The sequence below is a fragment of the Eschscholzia californica genome, unplaced genomic scaffold (genome assembly GCF_041429995.1).
Source record: "Eschscholzia californica isolate CP2 unplaced genomic scaffold, dmEscCali1.0.p SCAF_4, whole genome shotgun sequence".
In the NCBI taxonomy this organism is placed as follows: Eukaryota; Viridiplantae; Streptophyta; class Magnoliopsida; order Ranunculales; family Papaveraceae; genus Eschscholzia; species Eschscholzia californica.
Genome location: NW_028238461.1, coordinates 40365667 through 40389795, shown reverse-complemented (window position 1 = coordinate 40389795; position 24129 = coordinate 40365667). Strand labels below are relative to the sequence as shown.

Here is a 24129-nt window from a genome sequence, read left to right as displayed (position 1 = left end):
AATCTTTTGTCTCTTATAGGGTCTCATTAACAGGTCTCTTTATCTAATTCTCTTTATGCTACCTTGTCATGAATGTAGACATTAGAATTCAAGCATAAAGTCAAGTAACTTAAATGTGATGTTCTTACATCACATCAGCCAGGCGAGAACCAATCACAAAGTAATCCTAAAATTATTGCAGTGATTTGTGTGATATAAAACTATGATTCACATGAACTTAACTCTCTATTTGAGTGAAATCTTCAAAATTCAAGATCTGAAATGAAATAACTTGTCTTACTGCTTTAAATGGATTTGGGACTTAAGATTGCATTTTAGTACACAAGTTTGCATTTAAGTAAGATCCATGGTTTATATATCAAATCTAACTTTGCATTTAAGTAGGATGTTGAAGAAAAAAGAGTTTAAAAATAAAAAAGAAAGAGAGAAAAAGGTAAATTTAAAGAAAAAACCTTAATTTTAAGATCATTTAACTTTGATTTGTCAATATTTACCTACATTGTTTATAATTTTTGAGTCTATAGACCAAAAATAGGGTCCTAATAGGAGATTTAATCCTCTATAATCCTAAAAAGGATTTAAAAACCAAATTAATCATCATAAAAGAGATCTAGTCCATTTGTATTCATCTCGAGAGAAATATCAAATCTCTATAATATTTAATCCTTATTAATACCTATTATAACCTTTCCATATATTTTGTAACCGTTTTTGCCAAAATAATCATGTATATATCATTTCCTAAATTGTCTCCATCTTTCTCTCTCCAATCAGAATTATAATGAAAGAAATATTAACAAATCTAATATGTAACCGTAATATAGTATATCTCATTCTCAAGAACATTAACCTAGTTGTTTAACCACTATTAACATCAGAACTCTACATTCATCTCCATTAAACTTATCGAAGATCAATTCTTGAAGGTAATTATTTTTGCTAAAATCATAATGAGAACATTCATTTGTAAGATTTCGTTTTTGTTTTCATGTATTTGATATTACTGTTTTGTATTTAGATTCATTTTTAAGATCTAATAATTAATTTTTTAAACTGTATCAAATTGTTATGTATTATTTCTGAAAAAACGATTCAATTGTAGATCTTTCTCATAATATATATTTCCATCTTTGATAGATCTGAAATGGAAGTCTAAACTTCTCTCTCTCTCTCTAAAATTTTAATATCAATAATGAAATCTTTGATCTTTATATCATATTTAATGTTTTATTGAATCTAGGTATGTTCTATATCTTTCAATTTTCGTGGTATGTATCTTAAGATTTTCGTTTAATCATTACTGAAGTTTTTTTCAGATCAGATTCATCTTCACTGACGGACTCAGATTTGCGGTATATTCAGATTCATTGTTTTCTCTGGATATAAAGTACATGTACTTTACGCGTACTTTTTTCACAAAACAGTTGCCGTTTATAATACAATAAATGTTCCAAAAATTATATGTAATTTATTGCACATTATACATATTTTTTCACATAACAGTGACCTTGTGATTCGAACTAACGTTATGTTTGTCTTCTAACACATTATGAAGTTTAACAAAAAGTATGCATAATTTATTCCATTATACATGTCGTTTCTAGTAAATTGTTTGTTTTGTTAACAAATGTATATGTTTTATTTTTGCAGTTTTGTTGTTACTTATGGAATTTGCTACTGAAGTTGGTCATTTGTTTCCTGGTGGTGCAAAATCATTTGGATATGCTCTTCGACAATATAGTGTAAATGTTGTTTGTCCTGCTCAAGACTACATATGCTCTTCGACAATATAGTGTAATCGATTTTTTGGTAACAGAATGTAAACGATGTGTAATGTAAAAGAAATTATGTGTTATGTAATAGAAAGTATGTGTAATTTACTGAACAAGACCCAAATACATTTGATAAATTACGTTGTATACTTGACTAATGATGGTTTATTCGTCATAAATAATACATAATTTACGTATTTGTTTCATAATTTGTATTCGATTTGTATTTATGTATGAGTAAAAACGAAAACAAATGCTGCTTTAATGTTCCCAGAAAAATATACTATTTCCAAAACTGAAAGTTAAGTGAGAGAAAGTGATATATATGTTTTGTATATTAACCCCCAAATCACGCTAAATTGATCCTAGATTGATTCAGATAATAGGAAAGAGAAAATTTGATTTCCAAATCTGTTTAGAGGAGAGAGAAATTATGATTTGTTTCTATCTTTTTTTTTCTAATAAATCTCCATATTTTTGGCTAATAAATCTCCATATTAAATCTGTAAAGAAGAGAGAGAAAATTGATTTGGGAAAGTTTAGATTTTGTTTCTAAACAGATTATAGAAGAGAGAGAAATTTTCGTGAGAATCTAACCGTTTTTTCCTAAATTTATCCTAAAATCAAGGTAGATTAAACCGATTGAAATCCCAAATGAAGTAGGTTTAGAGAGAGAAAGTGTCTTTATGAAGATTGGTATCCAATCTGTTTCGGCTGAATAAAGATCCCCCACAAATCACGCCCACGGGTTTTGGGAAAGTTTCCTAAAACCCTCGTAAATTCAAAAAACCCGGGGTTTTTTTATTTGGGATACATTTGGTATTACCCAATAAATTAGCCATACTTTATACCCTTCTTGTAAAAGGACCAAAAATCCATAATCTAAGAAGAATGGTCTATAGACCTATTATCAAATTAATTTTGGTCTATATACCCATGGACTCCATTGTTTAACTTAGATTTGTCAATGTTTACCTAAATAACATAAACAAAGGAATATAAAGGCTTTGGTATAGGAAGAGCAATGCATTAGATAGGGAGAGCATTCATTTTAGGATAGGGAGCGATAAACACTATTTCCAAAATATCCCAAAATTAAACATCGTTGGTTTCTCCCCTAAAACTCTGTTCGACCAAAGAGAGAGAAACCCCTAAAACTCTGTTCGACCAAAGAGAGAGAAACCTCTACAACTTTGTTCGATCAAAGAGAGATGAACCCCTAAAATTATGTTCGATTAAAGAGAGAAACTCCTAAAATTTGGTTCGATCAGAGAGATAGAGACATTGTTCGATCAAAGAGAGAGATAGAGATGTTGTTCGATCAAAGAGAGAAATAGAGATGGAAACCCTAAATCCTACATAACAAACACAACACTCATCTCCATAGAAGGGTTCATACATCTTGTTATTGCTTGATTTCTCCAAAGATTTTTAGGGTTTTAACACTGATGACAGTAATTTTTTAAGAAGTTTTGCTTACAATAAATAAAAATTCATGAATGAAAATAATGAAAATTTTCATCCAGGACTACCGAAAAGTTAAACAAATTTCGTCCAGAGCGGATGAAAAAATAGACCAATTTCAGCCAAAGACGGCCGAAATTTATTGTCTTTTTCACTCAACCCAATCGGAAATCCTTTACTGGAACAAAAACGAACTAAACCCCTATAAATGTTTGTTCAACCATAAAGGAAGACAAAAAAAAATATTTTTCTTACCAGAGACATATTATCTTCATCTAATATGTCTTTGTTTAAGTCGATATCTTCGTTTAACTCTCGTTTAAGCAAGGACGGAGCCAGGATTAGAATCTCTACCGGACTAGCCTAAAATTTCCATAAACTAATCTTCTTACGGTAAGCATATAATCACAAAAACTAACAAATAATGACAATTTTTTTTGGTCAAAGTGAAAATTTAAAGACAATTTTTTGTGTCAAAGTGAAGATTTGCATCATTGATTTCCTCACTATAAGTTTCAATGTAAGAAACACGAATAAAAAACTCCCAAGTTGTCAATCAAAATACTATCAAGTTAAAATAAAATCTTGAAAATTTTAACATCATTTAAAATTGAAGGTTTATGAAAGGAAAAACTACTGCCTGAATATTTTGGAACACATCTTTGACAGATAGAAAAACGATTCCAAAATTCATAATTTAGGGTTTTCAAGTTCAACACAAATTTCCTACAAATGTTCCAACAGAGAAATGAAGATGATTAGTCAAACATTATAGTCATATTGTTTTGATTTTATTTCAAATTCAACACAAATTTCTATCAATTACAGTAGAGATCCAGAGCAACCAATAAAAACCCTAATTTATATTCCTTGGGTGTAGAAACAAAAGAAAAGAAAACCCAAATTGAAAAAGAAAAGAAAAATTAGAACAAAAAATGAGTTCTTTTGTTAAGAAATTTCTGAGCAAAAATTGAAGAATTAGAAACTTTAATAAGAATCAAAAATAAGAGGAGATGTCTTTGATCCCTTGATTAGTAGATTTTGTGGTTGTTAAAAAGAAATAGAAGATGAAGAACTCAATACTCAAGAACCCTAGATTTCATTTTAACTCTTAAATTTATAAAAGCATTAGAGAGAAATAATAATGTTAGAGAAAGTGAGGCCTGAGAAGGAGAAATGGATGAACATCAGGATTCATAGTTCGATATCTCCCTCTCGCTCTCGATCCGATTCATAGTTCTGCTTGAAATTTTAGGAATTTCTCTCTCTAGTTCTTCTTTCAACCAAGACAAGTACGAAAGAGAAAAAAAAGGCCCCTGGCTATGTTACTAAATTGACCCTATCTTTATGAAGAATTAACAGAACTGACCCCTGGCTGCAGTCAGGGGCAGTCTACTAGTGCGCCCGCCCTTGCGGTTAAGTCGATGCCTTCGTTTAATTAAAACGACTCTTCGTTCTTGATGTAGGCTGCCTCATTCTTCATTAATGGCGGTTCTTCATCCATGAGATCCTGATGCATCATTAAAAGAAGCTTGTAACTAAGACAATAGTGATTGTAAATTTATGTATTTTATAAGTTTTTTTTATTATTAATAGTGTTGTTGATAGTAGTGATAGATATTAGGGTTGAGTTGTTTATGTGAGACAAAACTACAAGTGAATAGAATATTAAATTTATTGTTGATTTTCATTCAAGTCCATATATTTTAGCATTATTTGTTAAATCATCCTTATAACGCTCTCCTTAAACTAATTTGGTAAAGGAATAGCAGATATATAAAATGACCTTTCTAACGCATTGTCTATACCAGATATCACTCTTCTGATACCAAAGGCCAAAATAAAATCTGAAATGAAATAACTTGACTTACTGTTTAAATGGATTTGAACGTTAAGCTTAGGATCGCGTCGTAGTACAGAAGTTTGCATTTAAGTAGGATCTATTTTAAGTGAAATTTAACTTGGACATATTTTGTTGAAATTCTATCTTTGCATTTAGTTAGATCTTGAAGTGAAAAAAGAGTTTTAAAATAAAAGAGAAAGAGATAAAAAGATAAATCTAAAGAGAATCCTTGACGTTTAATGTTTAAGATCATTTAACTTAGATTTGTCGAGATTTACCAAATAACATAAATAAACCGAATAAATATTTCTTAATTTTTTTCATAGATTCTTCTACTATATGTCATAATAGAACATAATAAGCTTCTAATTTGTTTTTCTAATTTTGGCTTAAAAATCTTATCTAAGAAACAATATAATTATGAAAAAAATCTTTTCATTTATTAACATTAGGGAAATACTAAATGTATAAAAAAAAAAAGAATTACAATATCATTTTAGCCAATGAAATCTATAGAAAGGGAATATTCATTCAGCTTTACTTAATTGTCTAACCCTCTCAACCTCCTCCGCTTCAAACTTACAAAAAACATCTTGTCAAACCTTTTTCAATCTTTCCCACCAATTGCATTTTCATGTTCAAACAAAAATCACAAAATGACTTCCTAGTACCCTTCTCATGGATATTAAAGTAAAAAAGATTTTAAAATAAAAAAAGAAAGAGATAAAAAAATCAATCTAAAGAAAAATCCTCCCGTGTTTAGTATTTAAGATCATGTAACTTAGATTTGTCAATAAGAAAAAAAAAACTTAGATTTGCCAATACTTACCTAAATAACATTAATAAAGAAACACAAAATCTGAAATGAAATAACTGTCTTACCGTTTTAAATGGATTTGAGCGGTAAGCTTAGGATTGCACTGTAGTACAAAAGTTTGCATTTAAGTAAGATCTACGATTTAAATATGAAATCTAACTTAGACATATTTGGTTGAAATCTAACTTTGCATTTAAGTAGATCTTGAGTAAAAAAAAAAAATTTAAATAAAAGAGAAAGAGAAAAAATAAATAAATCAAAAGAAAATCCTTTGAGTGGTAAATGTCTAAGATCATTTAACTTGGATTTGTCAAGATTTACTAAATAACATAAATAAACAAATACATATTTCTTAAAAGAAATTATGAATTCTTCTACCTTATATCCTAATCAAACAAAATAAGCTTTTAATTTAGTTCTCTAATTTTGACTTAAAAATCTTATCTAAGAAACAATTAAGTATTAAAAATCTTTTCATTTATTAACATTTATTAATATTGAGATTGTTAAATTTGGAAGGATAATTTCAATAAAAAATGGTCCTATTTGGTGGTATTTTGGTGATTCTCTTAAATCCTTCTCCTCTAAGCAAAGTGTAAAAAAAGAAAGTCTGCAATGATCATTTCAGCCAGATTAATGATGCTATGCCCGACAAGTATCTGGACTGAATCCTGGCCGGGGTACTTGGACGGGCATGATCTAGTGAGAGAAAGGAATATTCCTTCCGCTTTACCAACCTATTTACCCCTTTAACCCTCTCCATCAAACTTATAAGAAGCAAGTTGTGAAACCTCTTTCAACCTCTCTAACTAATTACAAAATGGCTTCCTATTACCCTTCTCCTGGATATCCATCTAACTCTAATCCTCCTCCTCCTGTTGAAGTTGAGATCAAACTTTTATCTGCTAAAGATCTCAAAAATGTCAATTGGAGATATGGTGATCTTAAACCTTACGCCGTCATTTGGGTTGATCCACAATCCAAATCTTCTACTACGGTCGATAAGAATGGAGATACTGATCCTACTTGGGATGAAACTATTACCCTCACTTTATCATCTCCCATCAATGATGAGACAACCCTTTTCATTGATATTGTCCATGCTAACGCTTCGGACGAAACTAAACCCTTGATTGGATCTGTTCGGATTCCTCTTTCTGAGTTCGAGAAAGGTGAATTTATCCACCGAAAACTTACTGTGAAACGCCCTTCCGGCCGCCCTCAAGGGAAACTGGAAGTTGATGTCATGATTCGTGAATGCCGCTACCATGCGCCTGATCCATATTATGCTCCTCCTTATCCTGGTGGGCAACCAGCTTACCCGCATTACTCTGCCCCTTCTGGTGGGGCAGCTGCAGCACCACCGTATGGGGTGGCGCCACCACCTTCTGCGTACCCCTACAACAACCCTCCAACACCATATGAGCAGTCTGGGTACGGAGGAGCACCAGCGGCGTATGGGGGTGGAGCACCTGCTGCGTATGGGGGTGGAGCACCTGCTGCGTATGGGGGTGGAGCACCGCCAGCTTATGGAGGAGGAGCACCACCGGCTTATGGAGGAGGAGCACCGCCTGCTTATGGAGGAGGAGCACCGCCTGCTTATGGAGGAGGAGCACAACCGGCTTATGGAGGAGAAGCACAACCGGCTTATGGAGGAGGAGCGCAGCCGGTGCAAGGGCAGGTGAAGGAGAAGAAGGGAAGTAAGTTTGGAATGGGATCTGGTTTGGCTTTGGGTGCCGCTGCTGTTGCTGGGGTGCTTGGTGGACTTGCATTACATGAAGGAGCTGATTATGTGGGAGACAAGATTGTTGAGAAGGTGGCCGAGAAAGTAGAGAATGATTTGGCCGAGAAATTCGAGAATGATGGCTATGATTGTGGAGATGATGGATGGTAGAAGGATATGGGTATGGAAAAATTTAAAAGGATTTCACTTGAAAAAACATAATTGGGTACAAAGAAATGTGAGTTTTGCTTTTGGTTTTACAATGTTATTTCATCCTTACAAACTTAAAAGTAATAAATGTTAGAATGTCCTTGGTTAATGAAAAATTCAAAAGGTTGAGTAACATTATATAGACAAATTGTGCGATTAAGTTATCCTAATTTTATCCAAATTATAAGTATTTTACAACGACATTGATACATATGTTTGTCAAAAAAATCGTCAAAATGAACTCTGTTGTATCTTCGGAGTTGAAGAAAAGTTGATTGGCATGCAGATATCTTATAACTCAAGGCTCCAGATTTCGTTAGAAAAATGTTTTGCCGAAACATGAGTCTCGCATAGTCCACGTTCCCTGCTAGCCTAGACTAACGGCCTTGGCACCTCCCTCGAACAAGATTAGTTGTTCCAGTGAAGTTCTCCTTTGTCGGACGTAGAGAGAAATAAGAGACACGAGAAGAGGGGAGGAAAACGAGGGAAGTGGTGGTGGTGGTCGAAGTGTCGGAGGTGGTCGAAGGAGGGAGACAAAGATTAGGGAGTTAAAACAGAAACAAGTCTATTTATCGTTTAGAGACAGAATCTATCCTTGAATCAAGGGTGATAAACAAATAAAGCAATTAATACAAAAAAAATGATGGTATGCCCGACCACTTTCTTGGCTGAATCCCGGCCACGCGACGTGGCCAGGCCAGATTTGGAGAAAGTGAAAAACTCTCTCTCTCTCTCTCTCTCTCTAAATCTGGAACGACCACGTCACCCAATCGGGATTCAGCCTGGAGAGTGGTCGGGCATACCATCAGCTTTCTGTCGACCGTTTCCCGCTCGTCGGCTAATACTTCCGCCAACGAGAATGTCGGCTTACCGACGGTTTCCTGGCGTCTGCAATATTCCCGATTTTTGTAGTGACAATTTTATGTTGAAGAGAAGTAAGCCCACTAACTTAAAATAAAGATAAAAGCTTTTGTTGTAGTATAGAGAGTTATTTTTCCAAATAAGCATAGATAAAATTTTCAAACAAAAACTGACCCAACAGTCCAAAAAAATGGAGGTAAATTCGTTTCCAATCTTTTCTTGACAAAAAATGAGAAACAAATCCAAATGTCAAGAAAGTACAACTTTTCCTGGTTTGTTTTTTCTAACCCTCTTGCCCTTGGACGGGACATTTCCAGCTTTCCTTACAATCTGACGACGACAACAGAAAAAACATTAAATTTCCGTACATTACTTTGTTTCTCTCTATAAAACATTTAGATTTCTTTCAAATGTTCATAAATGATGCCATTTTTCCGAAATTTTGGCCAAATTTTTGGGATCCCTCCCATTATATTTTTTCAATTCCTTCTTCCTTCTTATTTATACATCCAAATATCTTCTCCATCATTCTTATTTTGTTTCAAATTTGATCTTCTTCATTTCTTTCAATCTTTAAAACATCAAAGTTTTTTGTTCTTTAGCTCTCTAAAAGTTTTATGTTCTTATTTATTCTTCCTCTCTCTCTGTACAAATCTTCCAAAATCGGTTATATTATTACCGTCTCTATCTTTTAGAAAGATTATCAACTTCTGAAAAATCTTCCAAAACAGAAAAATAATTTTAAAGACAAAGAAATCTGTTGAGATTGGAGAGAGAAATCTGAAAATTAAAAAAGAAAAAAGAAAAATCTGGAAAGTTGGAGAGAAAAATTCGAAATTAGTTCAAAGTTGGAAAGAAAATAAAAAAATAGCAAAATAAATAAATAAAAGAAGTTGGTTCAAAGTTGGAAAATAATTTCCTATACTTTCTTTCCAAAAAAGTGTCTAGTACATAACCAAATGGTCAGCACATAAAACAATTGCCGATACACAAGAAAATTTCCAGCACAAATAGTGTCTAGTACATAACCAAATGATCGTACATAAAACAATTCCCGGTACACAAGAAAATTCCTAGTACAAAAGTGTCTCGTACATAATCAAATGGCTAGTACATAGAACAATTCCCGACACACAAGAAAATTCCCAGTACAAAGGTGTCTAGTACATAACCAAATGGTCAGTACACAGAACAATTCCTAGTACACAAAATAATTCCCGGTACACAAGAAAATTCTCAGTACAAAAGTGTCTAGTATATAATCAAATGGCTAGTACATAAAACAACTCCAAGTACACAAGATAATTCCCAGTACACAAGTGTCCAGTAAATAAAGAAACGTACAGTACAAAGAAAAATGTCCTATAAATTTTCCTTGAAAATAATTTACATTTTGGAAGGAATGTCCTGTAATTGTCCATCATATAAGGAGAGAATGTTTGAGAGAAGGAAAAGAGTTAAGACTTGAGAGAGAAAATATGTTTAAAAAGAAGAAAAGATAGAGAGAGAATCAAATCAATGGGAAACTACCCAAAAATATATGAAAACAAGTCAATGAAAAATTACTAAAAATGAGGAACATTTAAATTTAAAAAGTAGAAAATTTGGAGAAAAAAATGAAAAGAGAAAGAAATCTGTTGAAATTTGAATGAGAAATAAATGACAAGTTTGTAAAGAAAAATTTGGAAAGAGAATTAGAGAGAAAATAAGAATTGGAGAGAGAAAAAAAATCAGAAAAGTAATTTTCAAAGAGAGAAAAATCTGTTGAGATTGGAGAGAGAAACATGTGTGAGAGAAAATAAAAAAAGAAATAAGAAATAAATCTGGAAAAAAGAACGAAAATGGCAAGTTGGTAAATTTTGTAATGGCAATTATGTAAATTTGTGGAAAGTAAAAGATTTGATAGGAGGTGCGTTAGATTATTTTTCAGAAAATTTCGTGTTTCCCGAGAATGTTTCGATGGCACTTCCGTGTTTCGAAAAGAAGAAAGGCATTTCGGAATTTTCGCGTACCCTTCAGACTTTGTGGAGTTGCCTTCAATTTTTCGCTAACAATAGATTGGGCTCACATTTTGGGCCCAATTTTGGGTTGTTCGTCCAAAAGCTCATTTTCAAATGGGAAAAGGGTGTGGCATTCTGTCAATTTAACAATGGGCACGGTTAAGTTTTAACATCACTAACTTTTTTTTGGGAAATAAATACTCCATATATCTCATCAAAAAAAAAAAAAAAATACTCCATATATCGGTGTCTCGAATATGAGACTTAGAGAGTTGGTACTTAATACACAGTACACTCTAGCTTAGAATGAAAACTAATATGAGACTTAGAGAGTTGGTACTTGATACACAGTACACTCTAGCTTAGAATGAAAACTAACATGTTAAGTATAACGTTGTTAGTCTAAAATTCTCAACTAAAGCAAGTCAATAATATGTGCATTTAAAAGACAATTTTTTGGCTCATAAGATCACCAACAATGACCCTTCAAAGAGCCATTTGTTTTATTTATGAGAAATTCTATTCATCCCTCCATTTTGGTCCCTCCCCCAACCTTCTGTCGATGTGGCGGCATATAACTTGAGTGTTGAGCAATCGGAGATAGAGTGGTTAGAAAATATACTCCAATGATATGTCGTCACATCAACGGAGGGGTGGGAGAGGGACCAAAATGGAAGAATGAATATAATTTTTATTTCTTTTATCTCAACTAAAACTATCATTGATGCCTATTGGCTGTTACAATAATGCACTTTGCTTCTACAATTGAAGAAGTGCATTGCACAGCCATTCACAACCTTCTTCACATTGTTGGTTCAATTAAAAACTATACCAAACATTCCACCTTGAAATGTTTGATGGGCCGACAATTCTGAAATTAAGCCGAATGAGATGAATATTAGTATTTTCTTTTGCCTATCCTAGTAATACTTTTGTTACTTTGTAATTATTTTTAGTACTGTACAGTTTTGTATATATTAATAGCGTATATCAGTGTGTGTGTTTATATAATATATAGTTCTATTACCGTCTTTTCTATTCTCTGAGTCTTGTTCTCATTGTAGTAGTTAATTTATATTAGGTCCTTCTATGCTTAGGTGTTATTTTTTGGGTCTGTGGGTATATAAGCCAAAATAATCTTGAAAAAAGGTTTAGGGTCCAATCTTGTTAAATTATGGATTTTTAGTCCTTTTACTCTTTGGTCAAAAAACCCTTACCATCTATATTAGATTTTCGTTTGTGTCCCAAAACTAATTGAGGGGGATTTCGAAATGTGGTGCCAGCGCGAAATTGTCTAACAGGTATGAAGCGTGATTTTTGGGTTATTAAGAGAAACTGGATATTAGACCTCCACCACTTTCTCTCTCTACCTTTTACTGATTAAGAAAAAAATCTGAAATTACCCAAAATCGTATCGTTCCAAAACCCTAACTAAATCTTCGAATCGGCATCTTCCAGAAGCAAAGAAATCGACGTTCTTCATCAACCTTCTTAATCTTTCAAGATTCCGATTCAGGTGAAAAGGTTTTACTTTTCATTAAAACCTAAACGTTTAGTGGATTCGTTTGAGTTTCGAACCATCGTTACTGTCAGGTGAAAATCAATTTAAACCCGAGTTTGCATGTTATTTTTTCATCATAAAGAAGTTTGTTGCAACGTTTTGGTGAGATTTTGGGGTGATTTTTAGGGTTTTTTCTGTTCTGATTTAGTTTCTGATGTTTAAAGCTTATTCCTAAATCATATTTTTAAGATCTGTTTGATAAATTATGTATACTGTCATGTGAAAATCTATATTAGTTTTGATAATGTTTTATAAACTTTTTATTCTTTCTTGTTGGGGTTTAGGGTTTGCTTTTGTATTTTGGCGATTTTGTGAAGATTTTGTGTGTTTTTAAGGGTTTTGATTTGTTTTTTAAGTTTTTAGGTTTCATAGTGTTACTTTTTTTGTTGCTTATGATGTATAAATTACATGAAATTTCTTATAAAACTTGTTTTTAGGGTTCTGAAAGTATCTAAACTGTTTACTTTTTTTGTTGCAGGAGATTTCAATGGCACCTAAATCAAAATCGACTTCTGTAGCAGCCAAAGATTCTACACTAGTTAGAAAAAGTCCTCTAAAAAGAAAAGTATTAGAGGAAGAATTAGTTCCTGCTAAGAAATCCAAAAACAAAGTAAGCTCGACCAATGAAGAAGGTGTAACTATGAAAAAGTCATAAAATAAAGCAATTTCAGTCAAAGAGGTATGATGTATGAGTCTGATTATGGAATTTCTGAAATATTACTATTATTTATGATAAAGTATACATAATTTGAAATGAAATGTGTCATACTTTCCACATAAATCTAAAAACTTTATGTAACAGGTGGGAGCAAGCTCAACCACCAAGAAAGGGAAGGAAAAAAGATAACACTTGTCGTACTGTTGACATAGTTGGCGAGTTGATAACAAGCCACCGTCAGTACATGACGGAAGAAATGAAGGAAGAAATTGGCCATACACCTTCCTCAAAGCTATTTGATTCCATGGCAGAGGGGTTCATCCTTAGGGAAAACTATAACAATCGTCCAGTAAGTGCAATATTGGACATTCTTTGTCGATACAAAAAATCGACAAAGAAATTTATCATCGGTGGGATTGAATTAGAGTTTAAACCAGAAGATGTTTCCCTAGTGCTTGGGATGCCAATGGAGGGGGCAGAATATGAGGCTTTTCCAAGGTATCATAAACAAGATCCATTCAAGTGTGCATTTCTTATGAAATATTTCGAGGAACCAGTCAAAAAATCAAGTAACAAGAACAAGGGCATTTCAAGTGCTTACGTTGCAATGGCACCACAGAGATGTATTAGAAACCATGAGCCAGCAATCGAATTTGTAAGTCTTTTAATCATGTTGTTAGCAGGCAACTTCCTGTTTGCATCTTTGGCTGGTTTCACAGTTTTGCCAAGTATTTATAAGAAAATCATGTCGAGAAGGGCTATCAATAGGGTGTCATGGCCAAGAGCCATACACTCTTACATGATGGAAACCATTGACAAGCATGCTGAAGACCCAACCAAAGCATCTGGTTTCTTGTTTCTTTTACCTGTAAGTATGCATACTTTACATGTTCTATGTCTAATTGTATAGAAAGTATGTATACTTTATGTAAAATTATATGTTATGTAAGTTGTGTAATGTGAGAATTTTACATATTGTGTTATAGTTCTGGATATGCATGCACACATCACTGTACCAGAAGAATCCTTTGAATGCAACAAAATATCCAAGGTTCTTGAGGTGGTCAGTTGATGATTTCATTAATGGAATGGAGAATGATATGGCTAGACTAGAAGCAGATCAGGTATAATTTTTATAACACTGGTTATTATTTATCATAAAGTATGTGTACTTTATAACAAATACTCATAATTTATGTTTATTTGTTTTTTGTTGTACCATGAAATATATGTACTTTATGCTCTCTTATGTATAATTTACATTACATTGTAATTATGTGTATAAAATTTTGGTAAAATGTTGAAACTTCAAATGCAGGTAATTGTTGGTGTTGATGAAGAAGAAAATGAAGAAGAGCAAGGTTTGCTCAAATTTACTGAAAAGGTTGATCTTGAATTAACTATTGATCAAAATATTGATATGCTGGAGATGATAGAATCTCTAAAGAGTGGAATGAAGAGTAAAGATGTTGAAATAGAAATGTTGAGAAAAGAAATAGCTGAGTTGAAAGAACAACTTAAGTTGAAGGAAAAAAGTTGATGTGGAGGTATCTGAAGATGAGGTTAATGATGGACATGATGAAACTAATTATGGTGATGAAGGAAATGTGGGAGATAAAGATGTAGAGCTAGAAGATGGAATTGACGGTGATGAAGGAAATGTGGGAGATAAAGATGTAGAGCTAGAAGATGGAATTGACGGTGATGAAGAAAATAATGGTGATAAAGAAGAAGAAAAAAATGTTGAGGAAAATGAAATTGCTGATGGTGATAAGCAACAGGAGAGTGAGTTTAACAATGATGGTGGTAACAACATTGGTGAGAGTTTCTATTTTAAAATTATCATATAGCATGACTTACATTATGCATACTTTCAACAATTATTATGTTACAATGGTATAAATTATAGATACTTTACATGAAATTATGTCTTCTTTGGTTGACATAATAATGTAGATATATTACATTATGGATGATTTTACTGAAAATCTGTATAATTACTTATGCAGAAACTGGTGAGAATGTACCATGCACAGCCATGGTGTTGTATCAAAATGATGAAGATAGAGTTTTTAGTAGCACACCAACATTTTCATTGGGTATTGATGAGATTGATCCAAATGACTTTGCTGGAATAGCTGAAATTGGAAAATCTTATATTGGAAAAGATGTGCAACAAGATGAAGATGATCATTTTGTAGAGCCTTCACCAAAGACAGTAAAAAAGCCAAGGACAAAATCAAAAGCTTCAAAGAGAGTAGGAGGAAAATCAGAAGCTGTTGTTAAAACACCAAAACAAAATTCTCTTGGCAAGAGAGTAAAGGATGCCCCTAGAACTAGGAAACACACTGAAAAGGCAGATCCAAAAGACAAGGAAGAAAAAATTAAAAAGAAAATGATACAAAGTCTAAAAAGGAGGATGTCGTGAATGTTGAAAATATGGAAGATAATAATGGGAAGAAACCAGCATCCGATGTTGACTAGAAACTATGCAACTGGAAGAAGAGCAAAGTATGGAAACAAGTTAAAGATGATGAAAAGGGTCTTCTTGAAGAGTTTAACAAAGGAGGGAAAAACACGTAATGAGTGATTTACATATGATAGTTGTTCTATTTTGTTATCCAATGTCATGTTGTTGAACTATGAGTGTTGTGTCTGTAATTGACATTATGTGTGCTTTACGAAATAGTATATTTTTGAGTATTACAATCACAACTTATTTGAACTAACAATAACTAACATGCAAAACACTTATTTGGGCAAATCAAATCATGAGTGAGATCAGAGGGAGACAGTTAGACCTACTAATGATGAATTTCGAAACAGATACTCAGATTATAAATTGGTGGGGAAAGCATCTTTCTGCAAAAGTAGTGTTTGGAGCAGGACAAGTATTCATTCTTGCAGCAGAATTATGGGTAAGTCTGAATTAAAATTTCATTGTTTTATGTAAAGGCACTATATATTTCAAAAATTATATCTGTTAGGTAATAAATCATATAATATTGTGTGATAAAGTATACATACTTTACATGTAAAATAAATGATCAGCAGTAAATCGTGTTATAATGTCTGTAAAATATGTATACTTTACATGTAATATATCAAACGTTAACTGTTCATGTGAATCTTTAGATGAAATGATGCAAACTTACTGTGCTAAGCTTGAATGTTTATTGAACAGACAATGATAAATTACAAGGCATCAAAAGCAAACATAGACGCACAACTCAAAGATCAGATGTTAAATGAGGTTGATAGAGGTCTAATATCTTATATAGTTGCACCAATGTGTCATGCGATGATTACAGATGTAAATAGGGGTATCCATTGGACGTTGCTAGTTTTTTATTATTATGATCAAACTTGGACACACTACAACTCGTTATTCTTCGACATAATGCTACGTAAAAATTGCGAAGTAAATGCGGTCAAGTATTGACTGGAGATACTAGATGTGCTTCACAAAATTAAATATGTCTGTCTTGAATTTAAAAAGAAATGTAAGGAGTTGAATACGCCGTATGATCATCAACAAGGAGAAAAGTAAGTAACAAACTTGTAATCTTTATCTACTAGTATTATACAGCTTGATTTGATGTTAATTATTTCATGGTTTGATTTTTCGATGATTAATCAATGATGGACAGTGCGGATTGTGGTCCATTTATAATGCTACAAATGGAGATCCTGTTCATGAAACATTTCAAATGGGAAGTACCAAAACAATTTATTGGCAACGATTGGACGGATTTATCACAACGAAAGAGGGCGCAGGTGACGTACGACCTTCTTTATGAAACAAGAGATCAGTGGAGAAAGAATTTACATTAGTTTTGCTTATAATTTTGTTTAGTGGTACATTTTAAATCAAATGTAATGACTCTAAGTATTTGAATGTTTGATAGTTTATGACAGAATTCTATATGTTTTTTATCTATAAATGTTTGAATTGTCATTGAAATTATGGTAATTTCTGGTAGTGGTCATTTATATGAAGGAATTTATATTGTGTACTGATATACTCTAAGTAAGTTTTATAATGAAATTTAATGATGTACAACAAATTATGATATACTAAGGAAAAAGTATAATATATACGTCATATACCTAAACTGTAAATACGGTATTATGTATAATTTATAATAAATTATGCAAGTCTTATGAAAAATAATGAAACATTTCACAAATAATGAAATTTTACTAATTAGATTGTCAATAAGTAGAACCGGAGTTACATTGTATATACGGTAACTGAAGAAACAAAAACAAATAGTAACCCTACATGTGGAGCGATTGTGGTAGGCAGGTTGCTTACACCTACCACATATCCTCAATTTCCTGTGAATGTTGTCTGAGCTCTCGATCTGTATTGTTCTTGACCTACCAGGTCTACGACAAATCAACGGTGGAATTGTTTTTGACTCTTCATCAAATGTACGTGGCTCATCATAATTTGGGACGGGCATTATATGTTCCTGGTAAGTCTTCTCATGAGACTCAAATGTCCAAATAGGATCATAGAAACAATCTTGTTGATCGTTAGACAAAGTTTTAATGCACAACATGACATGCTCACAAGGAACACCATCAACCTGCCACCTTCTACATGTACAAGTCAGATGAAGAAGATCAACACAATGAGATGGATCAGAATAAACCTCAAATATGAGTGGTGTTGCCTGTGCATAATTCCAAGTTACTGCACTATCATATTTAGATTTCAAAAGATCAGTGATGGTTGGACACAAGAAAGTAGTCCACTTCTTAGACAATTCGCGTGCTACATTCATCTTGTTCATTATATGGATAGGTATTGCATTCAACATTGCTGTAATTGGGATTACACGAGCATGTCTGATATGATTATTAAAGGACTCCGATAGTTGAGAAGTTATTGTTGTGTACCCGTTTAAATAAGACAAAATAATATAGTTATATCATCATTAAAAAACTTATAAAGGTGATGACATTATAATTTCATAATGATAAATTACGATGATGTATTTGAAATTATACATACTTTCTATCTGGTATAACTTAAACCACTGTAAAGTATGTATAACTTATTCACAAGTATACGTGATTTACAACAGAATTCGGTAATTTATGATAAATATACAATAATAACGGCAAAAATTTTAAAAAAAATTGATTGATCAAACCTTGGACCGGGGAAGAATGAATCTGCCCATGATGCAGGGTCTAAGGATTGAAAGAATGCAGCAACTTTAGAACCACTCATCTGTATCATCTGCTTAATAGTATTATTATACTCAGACTCGGGAATAACTCTAGCTGCCTTGAAATTCAAAGATTGAAAGAACTTTGATTTTCGAGCTCCATTAGCCAATCTTAAATTTAGATTGCTCCTTAGATGCCAAACACAAAATGAATGGTTGTCTGTTGGGAAAATATTCTTAACACCGTTGATAATACCGTTCTGACGGTCTGAAATAAAAGTATATGTCTTTTCCATATTCACAGCATTGCGTAAATGCCTTAAAAACCAATCCCAATTAAGGTCATTCTCGGCGTCAACAACAACATAAGCAAAGGGAAACAGTCCTGAAATTGTAAATTGTGTTAGATAAATCAATAATAATGTAATCCTACATTCGCAAACTTACTTGTAAAGTATACGTAATTTACATTGGTTATGTATACTTCACGAGAAATTACGAAGACAATAGTTAAAGTACGTAAACTCGTTATAAAGTACAAAAACTGAAGATACAATAAATTGAAATTAAGAGAGTTTAGGAATTCAGCATTGTTTCCATCTTTAGCAACAACAGCTAGAATGCAACAGTTGAAACGAGTTTTGCAAAACGTCCCATCCACGTAAATAACAGGTCTACAATATTTGAATTCAACCATACATGCATGTGATGCAATAAAGATTCTTTGAAATCTACGAGTAACATCGTCAACTTCTAATTGGACTATGCTGTTTGGATTTGTACGTGAAAATGCATCAGCATACCATTTAACTTTTGCATATGAATCTCCTTCTTGGCCAAATGCTTCATTCATTGCATCTTTCTTGTTCTCGTAAGTATAGTAATATGGTAGTTGGACACCGTAGTCTTTCAAGAAATCTTTCTTCAAACTTGATGTGGAACGATCTGGACTTCTAGTTACATCATCTAGAATAAGTTTACCAACAAAAGAACTGTTGATTTTTGGTTTCTTGCTCTTTTTTATGAAATCAGCACAATCATGTTTCATTTCCATGTCTTTCAAAATGAACATTGATTCGCATTTCAATGGTGCCCATCCATGCACTCTCCATTTGCAATCTTCAACAGGACCCACAACAGTAACATGCTTCGAATCATTTTTTTAGAATTAGAAATCATGCCCTGTGTTGATACTATATTACCTAAGAGCATATCGAAATGCTTTTGCACCCCCAGGAAATAACTGTCCTGTTTGTGTAAGTATCTTATCCCAACCCTCTGATTTCAGTTTGATTTGATGATTCTGCCTGAAACTTCATCCGTGATAACAAATGGAGAAAGATTAATGCATATAAATTTTATAGAAAAGTATATTATTTACAATAAATCACATGAACATTTATGTAAATTATATATAACTAGGTATAGCCCGTGCCTCCGGCACGGCGAAACTATCAGACGCATTATGTAATAGCAATTACAAGGTCCAGTCCACTATGTTGGTATTCTTATGTTCCATTTGTTCATGATGGGTTGGTCATGTTTCTGATTAATTTACTATATCCTCTAACTTGGTTTGAAGATTGTATGCTATTTTCAAGTCCTAAATTCATAATTATTTCGTATAGTTCTTGATTTGTGCATCATTCCTTGTCTAGTTTCATCGATAAAAAAATACTTCATAGGCGATTTATAGAGACGTACACAAATATTAATAGGTATGTCTTATTTATTTATATATGTCTCCACACTTCATTCAATTTCTCCTGATAAAGTGCAACATCAAAACATGTCATAGCTATTTGTTTAGCAAACCAAAATCCTAAATTGAACCAAGGTTGTGAAACTTATCTAGCCATCAAACATCTCTATCTCCTTATAACTCAGATTCAACCTGATTTCATTTTTCTGTTCGGAGACTAAAAGGAATAGAGAAACCACTCTTAACTATCTCAATTTATCTAGTAATTATCACCATCATTTTGTTAACCCAAATCATTATGCGGGACATCTTATTTTATTTTGGCAAAAACGTATTGATACCTTTATTGTTTATGTTGATTTCAACATGATACACATATATCATTATCAATCAAATACTCACCAAAACATGTCCATCCCTATAATTTAGGGAAGTTGGAACCTTGGCACAGGATTACTAATATTGGTCATAACATCTCAGATCCTTGGGTCATTATAGGTGATCTTAATACTATTATCTCGCCTACTGATAAGCAAGGAGGTTTTTCCAAGTTTTCTCCCAGTGCTCGCAAAAATTAATTCTCTATTTAGCAATCTATGTCTTCATGATATAGGTTTTAAGGGTTCTCCTTATACTTGGTCGAATAAGCAATTCTTAGACAAATTTATTTAAGAGCGTTTTAACAGATCTCTTGTTAATATTCCTTGGTCCATGCATAACCTTAATTATTGTTTATATCACTTGCCGAGTATATATAGGTTCAAATCACTCTCCCATCCTTTTCAAACATGAATCTACAATCTCCTCCTTTTCGAAACTCTTTAAAAGTTTTTAGTCATATGAACACTAATATAAATTCTATAACTCGTGATCCTTCACACTATTACCCAATCGATGTCTATCATCAAAAGCTTAACGAGCTGGAAGAACTCCATAGGCGTCAAGAGAGTCTTTGGAAAGAAAAATATAGAGATTCTCACTTTCATCTAAGGAATAAAAACAAAAAGTTCTTTCATTCTCTGTCCATTAATCGTCAGCATAATAATAAGATTGTTTCCATCTGAGACAACAATAATGAATGAACTTATGATATTGACAAAATCCATAACATTTTCCACGATCGTTTCTCTTCTATTGCTACTTCATCTAATTCGATCATATCTGAGGAAATTGTCAATTTATTTGAATCGTATATTTCTCAAATTCAGAATGATTTACTTATCGCAATTCCCTCGGAAGAAGAAATTCGGAAAACCTTTCAATCTCTCCAACAGAAATCATCCCCAGGTCCTAATGACTATCAACCTTTCTTCTATCAGATGAATTGGGAAATCATAAATTCTGATATTATTCATATGGTTCAACAATTTTTCAACACTTCTATTCTTCCGCGTAATCGTAATCACACTCACATTTTCCTTCTTCCTAAAACCAAATCACCCTAAACTTCATTTGACTTTCGTCCCACAAGTCTACTCAATATTACTTACAAGATTATCACTAAGATACTGATTGATCGTCTTAAGCCTCATCTCAATCAATTCATCTTTCCTTTCCGTTTTTCTTCTGGATAGACAAATTACTATAATATTATCATTGTTCATGAAATTTTTCATTCTTTTAAAAAAAATTAAAAGGTCAATGGATTTTAGGTCCAAAATCACAGGGTCAATGGGTTTAGAGCCCAAAGATAATATTAGATAGAAAATAAATCTACGAAGAGTAATTTACATGTCTAACCTTTTTTTCTACTACTTCCTAACCTATCTTAGGTTAAATATAATCACTACATTAGAAGGTACAAATGTCTTTTCAGTTTCATGAAAATAATTTCTCAATAAGAAGTTTCCAGCCCTACAAAAAATTGTCTTTTCCTTTAAATTAATGTTTCCATAATCTTTTGAGTCAAAGGAAATCTATTATAACTCACTCTCTTCAGCTCACCGAGAGAAAACCTATAGAAATCGTAGCGAAAAATCATCCACGCTTTTTAGTCTTCACGTGGAGAAAACCTAACAACATGATGCCCAATGGATTGAATTTCTTCTTTTGCCATATTCTCGTTTTTTTTTTCAACGATAGATTGTTGCACTGTGCATGGTTTTGTTGTTCTTATTCTTAAAGTTAGGAAATCAATCTTTTAAAAAAAAAAAAATCCTTCAGATCTTGTCCCGTGGTTTCTATCTCTACAATCTTGTTTCCTTCAGAAAATGTACATGAAAAGTAATTAGTATTTTGGAAACATTTTGCACATTCTCATAGCATTGTCTTGAATCTAACAGCATATATACGTTTTATAATTTTCCGACTTACCTAGAAAATCATTTACGCTTTGTAATTTTGAGTAAGCGAGTTTGTTTATGCAGGCGGCAACGCCCTCAAATTTGTTGTAGCACTTCTTTGATTTTGCATAGATTGTGAAAATTTACCAACATTTTTTAAACTTAGAAAAAACATAACACATTTTACAAACATAACAACGTTACTCTCAAAATGACTTTATCGATAGTAAAACTGTACAGATTTTCCGTGAAGTTTTACAGTTCGATTCTTTTACCTTTTTTTTATTTTATCATTCCATGAATTACAAATACTTGTTTGAACACTAATTTATTTTACAAATTTAATAACAAGATTGTGGAAGATTGTGGATGTATGTGATTTTGCACCTATATGAATTTGTGGACGAATCTAACTACAAGCATTTTTAACACGGAATGTTAGCCAAAGAGTTAACAATACAAGCGCAAAGGAAGATGTTGAATTAACTTGGTTGTTACTGGATCAAATGAAGGATAAATGGGAAAAAAATCTTTAAGTTATTAGTTCTTGTAATTGATTATGTTGTAATGAGTTTCTCTTAATTTTAATTATTCTAAGTTTTAGAACAAACATCGTGAAATACGTTGAAAATATTGAGAGTTAATGGAAAATGCTAGAATACATCACATAAATGTTAGAAATATCACAACGATGTCGCAAATATTTTTTGATTATCTTTGAGTATATCCATATAATGTTTGGTCGGCATGGGTGAATTTAGGACCAATGTAAAAGAATAAAAAATGTAAGAGGACATAGAATTTTGTGCTAACATCTATTTCATGATCGGATAATATGTTGATTTACATAATAAATAAACATTGAATGATACGAAAACATCAATTTAAAAGAATAAAAATGTGAAATTTTGCGAGAAATCTATATACTTCTATTGTAGTTGAGTCTAATTTATTTATGTTTGTAAAAATATGATGGATTCTTCAGAGTTTAGAAGATGTTGATAGTGTTGCCAAAAAATATGCAAAAATCAAATAAAATGCTACTAGAACATTTATGCATGAAAAAATTTTAACAACGCATATTATTCTGTTAGAATCAATAAAATGCTACAAGAATATTAAAAATGTCAACAATATATATATATATATATATATATATATATATATATCAGTTGACATGCATATTTCAAATGAAAACAAGACTACATATTTATTCTAAGATGCAATTGTGTTGTTAAAATCAGTAAAATGCGTGCCTGAAAACAAAATTGATTTTTTATAAATTTGTATTTTTTTCGTACCGATGGAGTAATGACCGAGAACATCTCGGAAGACTTGAGCCCCACCTTTAAACTCTTGACCGATGTGGGTGAAAATTGAACCCCATGCTTCCTTAGTTATTTTTAATTTAAAGTAAGAGTTATAAGAATTTGTATCACTGAAATTCATTCAGTGATTGAATAACTGTTCATAAAAATGTAAAAGCATTACGTGTAATAAAAATAAGAAAATTCTAGAAAATATTTAAAATGGTGTTCTCCTAATTTAACTAATACAGGAGAATCAAGCATGCTAGAGAAATGTTAAAATTGGTTAACATAATATAAATAAGTCATAAAACATACGATACATTATTATGTTGTTGTTACGTCGATTCATCACCTAAGTTGTTTTAAAAATTAGAAGTATTTTTAGTGTAAGTATATAATTGTGTTTTTAAAATCAATAAATTGCCAGAAAAAAATTTATATTCGGTTACATCTAATAATGTTGTTAGAATCAATAACATGCTAGATAAGTAATCAAACTTTTATTCACCTACTCTAACTAATTCATAACATATGCCACACATATTATGCTAATCGAATCAATAAAATGATAGACTAATATTGAAAATGTCAGCAGAATAAATATCAATTTACGTCATGTTTTTTTACGAAAATAAGGTTGGAGTGATGAAAGATTCAACTTATTTTCTTACAAAAAAAAGTGATAAAAAATGTTACATTTAAGTATGTTAGAATTAAATAAATGTTTTAATAAGATTCGAAAT

At 32.1% G+C, this 24129-nt stretch overlaps 2 protein-coding genes across 2 annotated transcripts; one reads left to right on the top strand and one right to left on the bottom strand.

Annotated features, from left to right (window-relative positions):
* Positions 1-6669: 6669 nt before the first annotated feature.
* On the top strand, positions 6670-7965 carry LOC147544677 (uncharacterized). The gene has a single exon (XM_086635959.1). The coding sequence runs from the start codon at positions 6717-6719 to the stop codon at positions 7788-7790; it is 1074 nt and encodes a 357-aa protein (XP_086492085.1). The 5' UTR covers positions 6670-6716; the 3' UTR covers positions 7791-7965.
* Positions 7966-16576: 8611 nt separating this feature from the next.
* LOC147544676 (uncharacterized) lies at positions 16577-19146 on the bottom strand. The gene is made up of 4 exons (XM_086635751.1): positions 18612-19146; positions 18075-18477; positions 17234-17766; positions 16577-16599 (listed from the first exon to the last, which is right to left on the bottom strand). Exons 1-4 carry the CDS (start codon positions 19144-19146, stop codon positions 16577-16579), a joined length of 1494 nt encoding a protein of 497 aa, XP_086491877.1.
* Positions 19147-24129: the final 4983 nt, after the last annotated feature.

Coding starts and splice junctions, on each gene's coding strand:
- LOC147544676 (XM_086635751.1), bottom strand. CDS start 19,146: ATGGAAATGAAACATGATTGTGCTGATTTCATAAAAAAGAGCAAGAAA. Junction 18,478..18,611: donor GTACTTTATAACGAGTTTAC/GTACTTTAACTA, acceptor TTACAATTTCAG/GACTGTTTCCCTTTGCTTAT. Junction 16,600..17,233: donor CAGGAAATTGAGGATATGTG/GTAGGTGTAAGC, acceptor TTTCATGAACAG/GATCTCCATTTGTAGCATTA.
- LOC147544677 (XM_086635959.1), top strand. CDS start 6,717: ATGGCTTCCTATTACCCTTCTCCTGGATATCCATCTAACTCTAATCCT.